This window comes from Oncorhynchus keta, chromosome 19, assembly GCF_023373465.1.
Source record: "Oncorhynchus keta strain PuntledgeMale-10-30-2019 chromosome 19, Oket_V2, whole genome shotgun sequence".
NCBI lineage: Eukaryota > Metazoa > Chordata > Actinopteri > Salmoniformes > Salmonidae > Oncorhynchus > Oncorhynchus keta.
This window is the reverse complement of record NC_068439.1, coordinates 27,250,849-27,266,184: the sequence shown is the minus strand read 5'-3', so window position 1 is coordinate 27,266,184 and position 15,336 is coordinate 27,250,849. Positions and strand designations below refer to the sequence as shown.

Here is a 15,336-nt window from a genome sequence, read left to right as displayed (position 1 = left end):
GGTTACGGTTTGGAGCTAGGGTTAAGGTTAGGCTTTTGGGTTAAGGTAAGAGTATGGGTTAGGGAAAATAGGATTTTGAATGGAACTTAATTGTGTGTCCCCAGAAGGTTAGCTGTACAAGACTGTGTGTGTGTGTGTGTGTGTGTGTGTGTGTGTGTGTGTGTGTGTGTGTGTGTGTGTGTGTGTGTGTGTGTGTGTGTGTGTGTGTGTGTGTGTGTGTGTGTGTGTGTGTGTGTGTGAGAGACAACAACGTACAGTACCAGTCAAAAGTTTGGACATATTTTGATTTGTTTAACACTTTTTGGCTTACTACATGATTCCATATGTGTTATTTCATAGTTTTGATGTCTTCACTATTATTCTACAATGTAGAAAATAGTAAAAATACATAAAAACCCTGGAATTAGTAAGTGTGTCAACTTTTGACTGGTACTGTGTATATAGCCATAATGTGACATTTGAAATGTCTCTATTCCTTTGGAACTTTTGAGTGTAGTGTTTACTGTTATTTTGTTTGTTTATTTCACTTGCTTTGGCAATGTAAACATGTTTCCCATGAGAATAAAGACCTTTGAGAGAAGACAGGCTATGTGCGCACTGCCCACCAAATGAGGTGGAAACTAAAGCTGCACTTCCTGACCTCCTGCCAAATGTATGACCATATTAGAGACACATTTCCCTCAGAATACACAGACCCACAAAGAGTTCAAAAACAAACCCAATTTTGATAAACTCCATATCTATTGGGTGAAATACCACAGTGTGCCATCACAGCAGCAAGATTTGTGACCTGTTGCCAAAATAAAAAGGCAACCAGTGAAGAACAAACATCGTTGTAAATACAACCCATATTTGTTTTTATTTTCCCTTTTGTACTTTAACTATTTGCACATCGTTACTACACCGTAAATAGACATATGACATTTGAAATGCCTTTATTATTTTGGAACTTCTGTGAATGTGATGTGTACTGTTAACTTTTATTGTTTATTTCACTTTTGTTCATTATCTACTTCACTTGCTTTGGCAATGATAACATGTGTTTCCCATGCCAATAAAGCCCTTAAATGAAATTGAATTGAAAGAGAGAGATAAAGTCCTTGAATTAAATGGAGAGAGACTTGAATGGCTGGACTGCGTCTGTCCTCGCCCATCGGGTTTATCATTGGCTGTCGCGTGATTCCAACCGTCGGAGTCTGCGCAGTGAACACAGCACTGAAATTCAAATATTGAACATACCTGTTTGTTAAAAAAAGAAGGAACGAACTACGCGTCTGCAGAAACAGCGACTGAGAAGCTGTCCGCGTTTAGTGTATTAGGATAGATAAACGACGATTATTCAGTATACGTTAGCTAAATCAATAGATTTGAACAAAGAAACTCTTATCGGAATGGATCCGTTTACCGAGGTGAGTGCAGTTTGTTTCTAGCTAACTGCCATGGCCAGCAAACGATAACGTAACGCGTTAGCCAACAAAACAGTATTTCTTGTTGCATTGCATAAAGATGGTGATCTTGTTTGATAGTCACTGTCAAACCCATATTTGTAGAACTGAAATAATGTTGTGAAACCTGGATTCAAAACAACGTTAGTTACGTTAAATATCTAACGTTTGTGTGGTAATGTTAGGTAGCTAACTTTAACTGGTAGTAACGTTTGGGACAAAACATTGAAAGTATTGGTTGGAGTCAAACTAATACTTGTTCTTCAACAACTGTGAATTTAAATATCTTAACTAGTGTTGCTGGGTAACTTTCTTAATTCAAATGTATGACGTTAACTGAAAGTTGTTGGAAACGTTGCTAACGTTAGATAGCCAAGTCAAATAGTATAGAAGTGACATCTAAACCCTGACACCTTCCATACGTATATCATTTTATAGCTAATGTTAGCCTGCTACCTTTCCTCTTCATAATTCATAATACTGTACTAAAATTGCATGCCAGCACAAGGCAGTCAGATGATTGTCATCTTGTCAAAAAAACCTCAGCCCCTCCACTAACGTGCGAGCAGGGAGAGAGGAATCTGAGAATACTACAATTCCCTTAATAGGTAATGAATGGATTCCTTGGTCGACTACAGTATGAATACAGTAATGTTTTCCACCTTCATTTCCATACATCTGTCTGTCAATTTCCCTTTCTGATGCACCCTGTCAGCTTTATCAATTTTACCAAATGTGCCAGGGGGATTGAGTGTATATTATTATTTTTTTAAAGTCCCTCAAGTTAGGAACTAAGTGTGTTTCATAACAACACTGATATAGAAAAGCAGTGGCTGGCAGCAAAATCCATAAAATGTCAATTCCAACCAATAGAAATGCCTGGGAGATTTCAAATCCAGTAGCCAGAACACGTCAGAAGTGGCTCATTCCTGAGGAATGACACACACACTTTAACAACTTTTCCACACATCCTGGCTGGGTGTGAGACGTGTAGGCAACTGAAACAGGCAGGAATGTGTTGAGTCTTGCACTGTAACAGCCAGGGCAATAAATCATGCCTCAGGACCGTTTGCCTTGGACTGGGAGGCCAGCTAGGGTTTTGGTGTTCAATTGACAGGAGAGGAGGCCAGGGAGGAGTGTAGAGACAACTGCAGCCCTATCTCCCCCAGACCTAGTCGTTTTTCTTTACCCTATGACATGGACTAAAACTTATTCACTATTTTAAGGCTATAGACCACTGCTCAATATGGGTGCAATAGCAGAAAGGAAATTTAAATTAGAATTAAAAAAAAGCAAGAAATGGTGTAGACATTGCTTTTAATTGCAAATGTGTTACATTTTCTAATGTGCTTTTTTACCTGCTCAGAAACTCCTGGAGAGGACCCGTGCTCGCAGGGAGAACCTGCAGAAGAAGATGGCAGAGAGACCCACTGCTGCTAACAGACAGATGGCCAAGCGAGCTAGGGAGCCTCTTGCTGAGACCTGCAACAGCCTGGTCACAGTGCCTGTCATCGAAGAAGGTACGATCTTACTCATTTGTTATCAATATGATACAACATAATTTCTCAATACATTCATTTTCTAGCCCTGTGATCATTCTGGCTGCGATAGTAAGTATTGCATTGATGGGAATCGTTTTAATTTAACCCATAGATGTCTCCATTAGCCTTTAGGTGGTTGAACTTCATGCCCTGCACGTGTATGGCTTTCCATACCGGAAGCTTGACCTTTGAAACAGCTCACTGAGATTTATGTTCAAATCAAGTCGGTGGGATGGGTCTATGGCTGAAGCTTTCCCTAGGCTGTATTCAAATATAGACAAAATAGTGAAGTTTTAGATCGTCTGTTTATGTATATTTGTGAGCTTTAATATGGTACTCAGGGTAAATACTTAAATATTAATTTTGTGGATTGGAAATCTCCCACTGTAAACTTATGGTCTTTCTCACTTGACCCCCAGCCCCTCACCCATCCAGCAAGCCCTCTCCCTCAAAGCGGAGTCGTTCAGGTGAACTTGGCCAGCCCTCCATGATTGGCGAGGAGAACAGGGAGCCTTCAATGACTTCTCGTACCCTGACCCCTACTCTGACAGACCCCCAGACTCACCGGAAGCCCCCAACGGGCCCAGCCAGTGTCCGCTCTGCCGCCTCTTTGGAGAGGGTGGCTGTCCGTCCTCCTGCTCCCGTTCCTGAACCAGAGCCCATGTTGGCAGCACAGCTTATCCCGGAGCAGGCCAGGGAGGTAGCACGCTCTGCCCCAGAACCAGAGAAGGTGGATGTGAGTGCTGCTCCACAGCCACAGAGGACCAAGAATGTGGAGGTGGTGCCTGCTAGCCCGGTTCTTCAGGGGAACCGAGAAGAGCAGAGGGAGGCTCCCACCTCCTCTACCCCTGCTGCCATGAAGTCTCGCCTGGCCAGACTGGCTGAACAAAGGCAGTACTGGGATTCTGAAGGTAAGGCACATGGCCTGTTGACTAGCTAGATAATTTCATTTGCACAACCTTTATAGATCACCTGAAAACCAACATTTTTACACAACAATATCAGTTTGGAATTGGACTCCTACAATCATATTAACAATCATATTAAAAGCATATTTGTTTTTGCCTGACAAATATGAATGCCCATGTTTTTCCTGTCGAAGGTACCTCTGAGGTTCGAGACATCCCAGCAGCCCTGTCCCCAGTAAAGAACCAGACCCACCCTAGGCAGGCTCTGGCCCTGGTCCCCACACCTGTCCCTGCTGCTGCATCCTCAGAAGCCCCCGTGGGCAGGAAGGGTCGCCTGGCCAACCTTGCTGCCAGCATTGGGTCCTGGGAGGATGACCTCAGCCACACCGCCCCTCGTAGCAGAGACCATGCACAAGGGAACCCTGGTAGTGTCAGAATCGCCACCTCTGCTTGGAGGAGAGAGGCAGGTATCAAACCTATCTCTGTGGCTGCAGACCGGACACAAATGAGTCAGTCATCAAACAGCAAGCCTTTTCTGGACTCCACCCAGGCGAGTCATAATGCGACAGTTGGTTTGGTTATTAAAACCTCTTAAGTCGACCCGGCACGCAGGCGTCCCATCCAGACATCTGGAAATGCAAATGCGCTACGCTAAATGCTAATAGCACTTGTTAAAACTCAAACGTTCATTAAAACACACATGCAGGGTACTGAATTAAAGCTACACTCGTTGTGAATCCAGCCAACAAGTCAGATTCTTAAAATGCTTTTTGGCGAAAGCATGAGAAGCTATTATCTGATAGCATGCAACACCCCAAAATACCAGAAGGGGACGTAAACGAAATAATTAGCATAGCCGGCGCTACACAAAACGCAGAAATAAAATATAAAACATTCATTACCTTTGACAATCTTCTTTGTTGGCACTCCTAGATGTCCCATAAACATCACTATTGGGTCTTTTTTTCGATTAAATCGGTCCATATATACCCTAACTATCGATCTATGAAGATTGTGTGATCCAGGAAAAAAGACAGTTTTATAACGCAACGTCCTTTTTTAATAAAAAAAAGGTTGACGATAAACTTTCACAAAACACTTCGAAAAACTTTTGTAATCCAACTTTAGGTATTAGTAAACGTTAATAATCTATCAAATTGATCACGGGGCGATGTGTATTCAATAGCTCCACGTCTTCAAATCATGTCCGGATATTTCTCATCCAAAACATCCTGTCGGAGACCGAAAGAAATGGGCTCTCTCTTACTCGTTTGACCAAGAAACAAAGCACAGGCAATTGACAAGACTGGTGACATCGTGTGGAAGCTGTAGGAATTGATATCTAAGCCCCATGTAATTTGGTTTCCATTCAACAATACATGCAAGTGGCGCATTGATATATTTTTCAGTGATCAGATTTTCTTCCGCTTTTCGATGAAACGCAGGCTCTGTTATAGTCACGGCCGTGATTTAACCAGTTTTAGAAACGTCAGTGTTTTCTATCCACACATACTAATCATATGCATATACTATATTCCTGGCATGAGTAGAAGGACGCTGAAATGTTGCGTGATTTTTAACAGAATGTTCGAAAAAGTAGGGGGTAGGATTAACAGGTTAATCAGGATGTACGTAACTTGTGTGAGTAATATGTCCTCCCATGGGAGAGGCTGATTCCACAGAGGCATTTTGGATGTGAAAATGATTCAAAGTAGAAATTAAGATAGGAAGTGGTGATGCTTTGCAAGAAAGCAGTGTGCAGTAACAAGTTATTTTAAATTGTTTGGTTAATAAATTTCCCTCTTGCATTTCTTCAGCAGCCTTTCAACTCCCCAGTCAAGTCCACCGGAGTGGTTTCCCCCAGCCACCAGAAGACTGAAGTACCTGAAGCCAGACCAGCTAGACAGACGAGCAGAGGTCTCCCCTCTCCTTTACCCAGTCCCCAGAGGAGTTGCCAGGTTAGAGCCTCAGCCTTCACACCCAGCTCCCAAAAAGGTGCTCCCTCACCTGTGCCTCAGAGCCCCCTGAAGAAACAGGCCCTGTCCCGAGCCCTGGAGGTCAATGCCAGCCCCAAGAAGTCAGAGCTCCCTACACAGCCCTCTAACACTGGGCCCTCTGTCCTGCAGACCAGGGAGAGGTTCACCAAGGAAGCCACCCTGGCCACTCCCCTGCAGCAGAGAGGCACCGCAGGAGCAACTGGAACTCCAGGTGAGCTAGAATGAGCACTCAATTTAGCTTTTTATTTTTCCTAAGCTGAAGTTGACAACTTATTAGGTGGTTCTAAAATATCAGATGTTTTAATATGCAGTCTCTGCTCATTTGTCGGTTGCTGTCCACTTCCATTGTCCTCACAAGAGTTACTAAATATTTTTCTGTTTCCAACAGGGGTCAAGTCGTTCATGGAGCGTTTTGGGGAGAGGTGCCAGGAGCGCTCCGGCCTGAGTTCCACTGATACCAGCCATGGAGCTGCCGCTCATACTCCAACTGTAGTAAACACGTCTGGGGCAGGCCTGGTTGGTCATACCCCTGTGGTGAGCCATTCTGGAACCCCCAACACCAGGCTGGTGCAGGAGAGGCTGAGAGCTGCCCAGGTTGCCAACACCACCACCGCTGATCTTGCACAGAAACAGAAACTGGTACGTACAGTTCACTTTATTTGCTCAGACCTTCTGCCTTAATGTCTTCAGTTTTGCCTTTGTACAGCACTTTGGCATTTTATTTTTCTACGCTCTTTTTGAAAATATAGTATTACACATGTAATTACGACATTTGTTTTGTTACCAAACTGATGAAACATCGTCATTTCCTTGTTCTTTATTGCAGGAGCGCGAGTCGGAACTGGCTCAGATTCGGAACCGGTTCCAAAAAGGGAACAACATTTGGAAGATCAAGGATGAAGAGGCAGACACAAAGAGAAACACAGAGGCCAAGGTTGGTGGTGAAGTATATTTCTTTTGACCACGCTTGGACCAACCTTTTATGTGCAGACTGTTGTATGATGGATGACTGCAAAGCAATTAGGAAGGAAATGTTAAATGATCCTGTAATGATTATTCTCAGGATCTGATTGAGCAGCCTGATGAGCAAACCGATTCCCCTCTGGATAGCCTGAATTCAGCACCCAAAAAACCCAATGTACCTGCTGCCACCAACCCAACCTCCAGCCCTGTGAAGCGAGTAGAATTCTCAGTGGAGGAATCAGGTACTGTACTTACTGAGTATACTACTTGATCATACTAACTTGGCTTTCGAATAGTACACTGATCATAAAAATAAGTATTTGGATGCTTGAATCGTTTGCAAGTCAGTGTTTTAATGTCCTATGGTTTCGGTCAACAACTAACTTAATTAGAGCAGTCCTTACAATCTAAGTTCATACCTTTGCCGTCACTATATAATATTCCACTCACGATTGTCTCACTGCAGACGAAGATGTGAGTCATGAGCTAGAGGTGAACGTGGACCAGTCCATCAACTCTGATGTGATCAACGGGATCTTTGACGGGCTCCATGACCAGAGCGAGGTGCAGAGTGGTGAGGAGGAAGATGAATTGAACATCTCCTCTATGTCCATCCTCACCCCCTTCTCTGAGACTGTGGCTGCTGTGGTGAAGAGCCCAGTGAAGATGATGGTGAGTTAAAGTACAAAGCTGGAAACAACTTAAAGCATACAAAGTAGTAAAATCTTTCTGCCATTTAATGTCTTGGGGACGTACAACTGCTTTTTAATGCCAGCTTGTCATATTTTATTTGCCCCCATGGACTAGATACAATGTTATGGCGAATTATGTATTTTTTGGGGTCAACCTAATTACTTTCATGTATATCCCTGCACAGATGTCAACCCCAGCCAGTTCGTTCAACGCTAAGAGCCTAACTCCTGACAGTGTTTCCAGACCCAGTAAGTTCCAGAGGGCTCGCATGCTCCGGGCTGGGTCATCAGACAGGCTAGAGAGCGATGATGGCCACAAGCTGCCCTACAGGTAACCGACCAGTTAAAGCCCATACCCAAACTCTAATGTAGCTGGCTGAGCTTCACCCCTTCTACTGATACATCAACAACTTTCATTTGAATTTTTATTTAGTTTCAGTAGGCTAGGGCTGGGAATTGCCAGGGACCTCACAATATTATATATCCACAATATAGGTGCTCATATGAATTGATACTATTGCCATTCTCACAATTCTGTGTGTATTGTGATTGAATATTGCGATTTGATATTGCTCACTGTCTGCTGCAGAGAGGGCATGAGCAAATGCATTTGGATCAGTCAGTGAAATGAAAGTGCTGAAATTGTTGGCTCGCTATTTAACGAAGATGGGGTAACGAACTATAGGAGGAAAATACTGGCGTTTTGGCGCAGGTACAGCCGACTAGTGCAAGCTAACGCTACCTACAGTAGCAAACTTGTTTTTAATATATTTTCTTTCAAATCTAGATTTTGAGTTAAATATCTATTGTCCAAAAAGTAATATTGCCATATATAACTATCGATTTTAGCCTATACGTATGTTTTCCATTCTCCTCCAGTATTGATGCGTACAGGTCGACCAGGATCAAGGAGAGTACGGAGAGGCCTCGTGTGAGGCAGGTCATCGTGAGGAAGGAGGATGTGTCTCGTAGAGCAGCAGAGGAACCCAGGAGCCAAGGACACACCAACATCAAACAGAAGATGAAGGTAAAGGCATGAACAGACCGGTAGGATTGTTGTGCGTCTGCCGGCCAAGAGTACTTAGCACCTCTGAACAGAGTGCCGGCTGTAATTTGCACAAGGTCCCTATAACACGCCGTGCTGACAGCAAGCAAACGAATGGTCCTGTACTGTGCAGACCCAACAGTCTGGCTGGATAGAAACAGACTCGACCACAATGCCAGCACAATAACAATTCCGGTGTCATACTGTGAGAAGGATCTCACTCTGTACTAAACCTGATTTCATAGAATAAATTATCTTTCCCCCTCATTCCGTGTAGTTTCTTCTGACCACTGATGTTGATTTCCTCATTCCATGTGACCAATGAGATGTCTTCTTTCTGATTCCTTGTAGGTTCTGACCAATGAAATAAACCTGCAGCAAACGGTGATCAGCCAGGCTAGTCGGGCCCTGAACTGCTGTACTGATGAGGAGCATGGGAAAGGCTCGCAGGTGGAGGCAGAGGCTGAGAGGCTTTTGCTTATAGCCAGTGAGTTCCCATTCCACCCCTACAACATGGGTGGACATACTGACAGCCAATCCCAATTTGCTCCATACCCCTTGGGGACCTGCTGTTATATCTTGAGATTATCTACATGCATTAACATTGCATTCAGTTTTCTTATCAGTCTTGTGTTCTTGTCTCCCTCCAGCTGAGAAGCGGGGGGCCCTGAAGGCAGAGCTGGACCGTCTGAAGGGAGAGGGTCCTAGCGGTCAAATGGGGCAGGGTGGGGACATGGGGGTCACAGCCTCCAAGGGATCCATCTCCCTCCTGGAACTACGTCTGCCCCTCAAAGCTGACTTTGTCTGCTCCACTGGTAACAATTCAGGTAGAGATCCAACACGCATATTGTTACTTGGTTATCTCAGAATTTATTTATTTGAATTATGATGGATATTTTTTTGTAATTTGCCTGCAACCAAATGGCTTTTAATGGACAAAGTTCTTGATCTCCTGTTTCCCACATTGTGCTGTCAAAAACAAGATCCAAATGTACATTGCTCAATATACTTCATGTATAGTGTGTTAGACTGAAATCGTTAAGTTTTCTATTGTATGTGTTTATTCAAGAGTGGTCCAGCCATTACTTCTTCATCATGATCCGTGCTGGAGCTGAGAATACAGTTGCTACTCCCCTAGCCAGCACACGTAGCGCTATCAGTGGAGACGCGATCACCTTCTCTACCAAGTTCACCATGTGAGTTAAACTACACACATTCTCTCTTTGGAATTCTGTAGAATAATATCACTGTCATGTCGTTTTCTAATGTCTTTCTCTGGCTTCCATTTTAGGCCTGATGTCTCTAATGAATTTGCAATTGATATTGAGGTTTATTGCCTGGTGAGTTTTTGCTACTTTCGGCAAATGCAAATATTGTTTGAGGAGGTCTCTGACTTCTTTGGTCTGGGACTGGGATATTACTCTAACCCTAGTTATTTCTTCAGGAGCAGAAGCGTGAGTTGAACCCTGACAAGAGGAAGAAGCCCAGCAAGTCAAAGGTAGTTATTATATTTTCTCAAATGTGCCATAACAAACTACAAACAGTTTATTGAATGTTGTAACTGAGTATAGTCTTGTATCTTGGCTGCTATTTTCTGCTTGAATACACTGCCATTGTTATGCATCAGAATATGCATGTAGAGCCACTTTCAAATGATGTCCTGTCTCTAAGATGAGATGGTGTGTGTTCAGATACTCTGGAGCCATGTTCACAAGGCCCACGCGTTGTGCTTGTCTGTAGGGACTGATTTTAAACCCCCATTCACCTTTTTGTGTGGGTGTACTGTAATTAATGTTACTACTCGGTAGTAGAACACATCTAATGCTGGTGTTACCAGGCCCTGGGCCTGCTGCTGCCAAATACACACACTAGGCCTGCAGGCTCTACTTTTCATTCCACACGGTGAAGGGTCCCTTTTGTACGATGGAAGGCTTTGTTCACAGCTGGCAATGCAGTTGGCTTAGTCAGTGATTTGAATTACCCATTCACTTGTTTGTGTCCCAACGTAACCTCTTCTGAAACTGAATCACTGTTTCTCTTTCTAGGCCATCACTCCCAAGAGGTTCCTCGCCATCACTGTAAGCTTTCATTCTTACCAACCTCTAATACAGACCGTACTGCCTTGTGGTCATATGCGGAATGTTTTAACACATCGGATCTGTTATGGGGGCGATAAGTAGGAATGATTGCCACATGAGAAATGTAGACTTGCATCGGTGAATGCATTATAGTAATATTCTGTTACAGTGTAGATTATGCTGTCATGCATGTTGTATGCACAGCCAGCCATCTTGTAAATGATTCAAAACATGCCTCTCTTTCTAACATATCTGGCTCGCTGCTCCTGTAGAAGAGCAGTCTGACTCCAGGTAAGGATACTTTTTCGATTGATGAATTTGAACCCTGATGTCTTACTGTGCTTGTTTAAATAATTCTGCTGCTAGTGAATCTTTTTTTGAAGGTTTTACTTGCAGTTGTTGTGATGTGTGGTTGTCTCACCTACTTAAATGGAACTTATTGTTGCAAGTCTCTGGATGACGATAATGTCTGCGCAATTACAAAAACATTGCTGAAACATCCTCCTAATGCTCTTTGCAGTGGTGGCCAGTCCTGGGGGCCCTAATGCAGTACGAACCAGTAACTTTGTCCTGGTCGGGTCTCACAAGCTAACGCTAGCCTCTATTGGGAAAAACAAGTTCTCATTGGAGAAGGTAAAATCCATAGACCTTTTACATAAAAATATATAATATTAATTGTCTAACTCATTTGCTTTCACTGTTGTACAATGCAGTCACTTTCATTATATCCTGAATTCACCCTCTATTTCTAGTTTGGCTGTATCTCTGCACACAATGCCAGCTAATGTCGAGTGTAGTTGTAGGGGAGGGGGTAACATTTCTAGCGTTTGGAACTGACAGGGAGAAAGACCTCCCATTCTGAGTTTTTTATTTTAATTTTATTTTTTTCCCCACCTGCACGGTCTGTGTGCTACCTGCCAGACTCTGACACTCATTCACTCACACATACCGTGTTTCTCTCTCTTAGATCAATGAAGGCATTGAAAGAGCACTTCTCAGAGATATGTTTCACAGCAAGGTTACTAATCGATCCACGACCACTAATATTTTGGGGTTTGTGACATAATGTGGTTCTGTTGTGGCACCATCTAACATTTCTAACCTCAATCTACAAGTTGGTTGGTATTGTTGTAAGGAAAATAAGTTCTGCTGGATGTTTTTTTGGGGTGTTTCAGGCAGTGTCCAGTTAATGTATTTCACCATCCAATTGAATCTTCTCTAAAAGAAGACAAGTCTTGCGTTTCAGTCTAAAGCCCGATTAACACAATCTGTCACCCGATGAAAGCATTTTGTGTTGGTAGTCTTACAGCTGAGGACTGTTACATGTCCTGTGTAATCTGTAGGTGCCTTTCCTGTGCCCCTTGGAGGGACACCTCTACCTGAGGATGCAGTGTGAGGTGGGCTCCTTTGTGGAGGAGAGAGGCTTCTTGGTGAGTACACACTGGCTTTGAACGCAGGGCCCCTGTACACCTCAAGACTGTTGGCATGCTGAGCTAAATCATATCAATCAATGAAATGTATTTATCAATCCCTTTTTACACATTAATTGTCAGTGTGTTTATAGAAACCCTGCTTAGACCACAGAGGAAACAGAGACCAAGCCTAGGCATTCATGTCTTCATGTCTGTCAAGGTTTATTACACAAGCAGTTTCAATAGCTTCCTTCTGTTTTTCAGACAATGTTTGAGGATGTGAGTGGGTTCGGAGCATGGCACAGGAGATGGTGTGTCCTGTCAGGATACTCTATCTCCTACTGGACCTACCCTGATGATGAGAAACGCAAGGTAAGAGAGGACGTGGATGCCAACCTGCCTCTGATCACTATTATTGGAGCCTTTATTCTTGAATGAATAGCCCTGTGAGCCTAATTTCAAAATACTGTAGGACTCTAGTGGAAATCAGCCTTCAGGCTTTATTTAGGTAATTGAGTTTTAATGTACCCGTATGCCAATTCATGTTGCCTCCAATTAGTAGCTTTTTATATTTTAATTTTCAGTTTATTTCTTTGGGCGGATCCATGTCTTTCTAGAAGCCAATTGGACGCATCAACTTGGCCAACTGCACCAGTTATAAGGTGGAGCCAGCCAACAGGGAATTCTGTGCCCGGCCCAACACATTTGAGCTGATCACCGTCCGGCCTCAGAGAGAGAGTGACATAGAGACGCTTGTCAGCCAGTGTAAAAACACAATGTGTGTCACCAAGTAAGTCTCTGGTCGAAGTTGCCATCGCACTGTGTTTTATAGGCAAATACCTTGCGTGAAGAATGTTGGCTGATTTTTACATTTAATGCACTTGACCCTAAGTTTCCTATGTTTTGCACTCTTCTCCCTGAAGTGAGCACTTGTTTACTCCCTTCAAAGATTTTAAAACAATTGGATTGGAGTAGGCAGTGTCGAGTATTAACATATTTCTTAAACCAATCCAATGCCTTCAAATCCTTCAAGGAAGTTAACGAGTACACACTTAAGGGAGAAGGAAACTGAATTGGACTTGGGCCTCCGTTCCTGTATACTGGAACACATGACTCTTTCCGTGTACCTGCAGAAACTGGCTGTGTGCCGACACCAAGGACGAGAGGAACGTGTGGATGCAGAAGCTCAACCAGATCCTAGTGGACTTGCGCATGTGGCAGCCAGACTCCTGCTACAGGCCTGTTTGAGCAGGCCCCCGCCTGGACCAGAGGTTAACACCCTGAATGGCTCTGGGTCTTATATGGACTGTCACTATCAGTGACACGATGACTAAGTGCAATACAGTATGAAAGTTATTGAATAAGATTTACCGGTGGGTGGTATTTTTTAGAGGTGCTTTAAGACAGTTTAAGTTTGGGATGGGCAACTGGTGGATCAATCCCCCCCTCAACTCTGTCGGGGTCTCAATTTACTGTTGAGAGTTATAGTAGACTATACAAGGTGTAATTTGGTTGTGAATCAGAAGTTTTTATCTTGTCAGTCACTCGATAAGCCCGCGTCAGCTAACATTTATTTAGATTGGTAAACTAGTCTAACCAGCTATCTAAACTTGTGGTAGTCATAGTCGAATTACAGTCTGGGGGGGACCCCCATTGATTTTCTTAGTTACTCTCACTCAGATGGCACATTACCTGCAAACATTTCTTTCCGACCATGGCAAAATGTGTAGAATTGCAGGAAATTAACTAAAACATTTTCTCTCCTCTGTCAAAAGGGCCGCTAAAAATGTTTTGCTCACAAGGTCGCTGCATGTGTGGTTATGGATGTGGGTACTCAGACCTGTGAGCACTGCGTCCCCTCGTGATGAGTTTAGATTTTGTGGCCCCCACCCACATCGAAGTTTCCCATCCCTGGTTTAAGTTATGAGTGCGAGAGAGATCAATAAAGCTGTACTTTAGTAGATATTACAGTATTGACAAGGGCTGCTGGTGCTTTTACACAATCCATGCTGACCCTGTATTTTCTATGCATTTCCAACGTGTTGAGGCCATACTACCAACTTTGAGAGAATTTTGAGACTGTTGCATTTTGGTTTTCTGTGCTGTTACTCACATGATTTGAGGAACATTATTAAATATTTAACTTTGTCACACCCAATTCTAGAATAATCTGCGTCAGTGCCAAGGTGATGCACCAGAATTGTATTCTATATACATACATGTGAATGCTCCTCTTTCTCATAGTATTGGGAGAATGGCATGATTTGGAAGCACTGTTGAACAACCATAAGAGGATTTTAGATTTAGCCGCACACTTATCCACTCCAATACCCTTCTTGTTTTGCTATTCACTTTTTCCCCTTTGCAATCTTAACTATAGCTAATCTTGTATTTATCATGTTGCAAACTCTGGTTATAAACTTCTAGGTCAATGAGACTACAAAATGAGAACCCTTAATATTGTTTTATGTAGATGTTTTATTTTTGTGTACATGTTTTAAATGGTTACAGTTAAACTGGGTGTGGGTCAGCAGATATGAGTATTTTACCACCATTATATTGTAATGGTGAACTTTGACAGTTGATGTTATTGCAATAAGCTATGGGCACATTTCTATTCTGATTTTAGTTTAGCTATGCACTGTCATGAACTGCAAAGCTTATTCTCAGTCCAAGTTGTAAGCATGTGCTTAGAGGACTGAGTGCATCACCTTTTTGTGCTTTTACGTGGATGTTTTGGGGGGAATAGTATGTCTTATCTACCCATTAATTAATGCACAATATTAATTTTCCACATGTTGGCAGTTCTATTATATCCTCTGATCTGTCCTGTCTTTCTGGTCTTTCATTGGCACAACAAGCACTCCAAATATTCCTGATGTACTGGTAATTCTGAAACGATGAGACTTAAATAAATGCCAGCTTTAACCAAAATAGTGTTTTGTTTAAAGACAATTAGGGTTGCATTTTAAGGTACTTTCTGGTGTTTTAGACCATATGTAGCATGTCAATCTAAAATTGGCTATGAAGGGTGAGAAATATTTCAGTGTTTGTTAAATTGTACATGGTCACTTCCAAAACCTATCTACACTGAACAAAAATGTGAAGTGTAGGTCCCATGTTTCATGACCTGATTTAAAAAAAAAAAAAAGTTGTACATGTTATTTTAATCCCAGAAATGTTCCACACACTAATGAAGTTTCTATCTAAAATGTTGTGCACATTTGTTGGGGGGGGCTGTTTGCCATCTAAACT

At 42.8% G+C, this 15,336-nt stretch overlaps 1 protein-coding gene across 3 annotated transcripts; it reads left to right on the top strand.

The window, feature by feature from the left end:
* Window positions 1-1,183: 1,183 nt before the first annotated feature.
* LOC118398021 (anillin-like) lies at window positions 1,184-15,015 on the top strand. 3 transcript variants are annotated; one of them, XM_035792968.2, is made up of 24 exons: window positions 1,184-1,409; window positions 2,812-2,965; window positions 3,406-3,453; window positions 3,538-3,897; window positions 4,089-4,444; window positions 5,712-6,102; window positions 6,280-6,530; window positions 6,718-6,825; window positions 6,955-7,096; window positions 7,321-7,526; window positions 7,732-7,877; window positions 8,426-8,573; window positions 8,943-9,078; window positions 9,242-9,418; window positions 9,661-9,787; window positions 9,883-9,931; window positions 10,036-10,089; window positions 10,637-10,669; window positions 10,942-10,960; window positions 11,190-11,302; window positions 12,013-12,099; window positions 12,346-12,453; window positions 12,699-12,871; window positions 13,215-15,015. In XM_035792968.2, exons 1-24 carry the CDS (start codon window positions 1,392-1,394, stop codon window positions 13,327-13,329), a joined length of 3,519 nt encoding a protein of 1,172 aa, XP_035648861.1. In that variant the 5' UTR covers window positions 1,184-1,391; the 3' UTR covers window positions 13,330-15,015. The 3 variants fall into 3 exon arrangements, with proteins under 3 accessions (XP_035648861.1, XP_035648860.1, XP_035648859.1); XM_035792967.2 differs by having other exon boundaries at window positions 3,406-3,897; window positions 5,715-6,102; XM_035792966.2 differs by having other exon boundaries at window positions 3,406-3,897.
* Window positions 15,016-15,336: the final 321 nt, after the last annotated feature.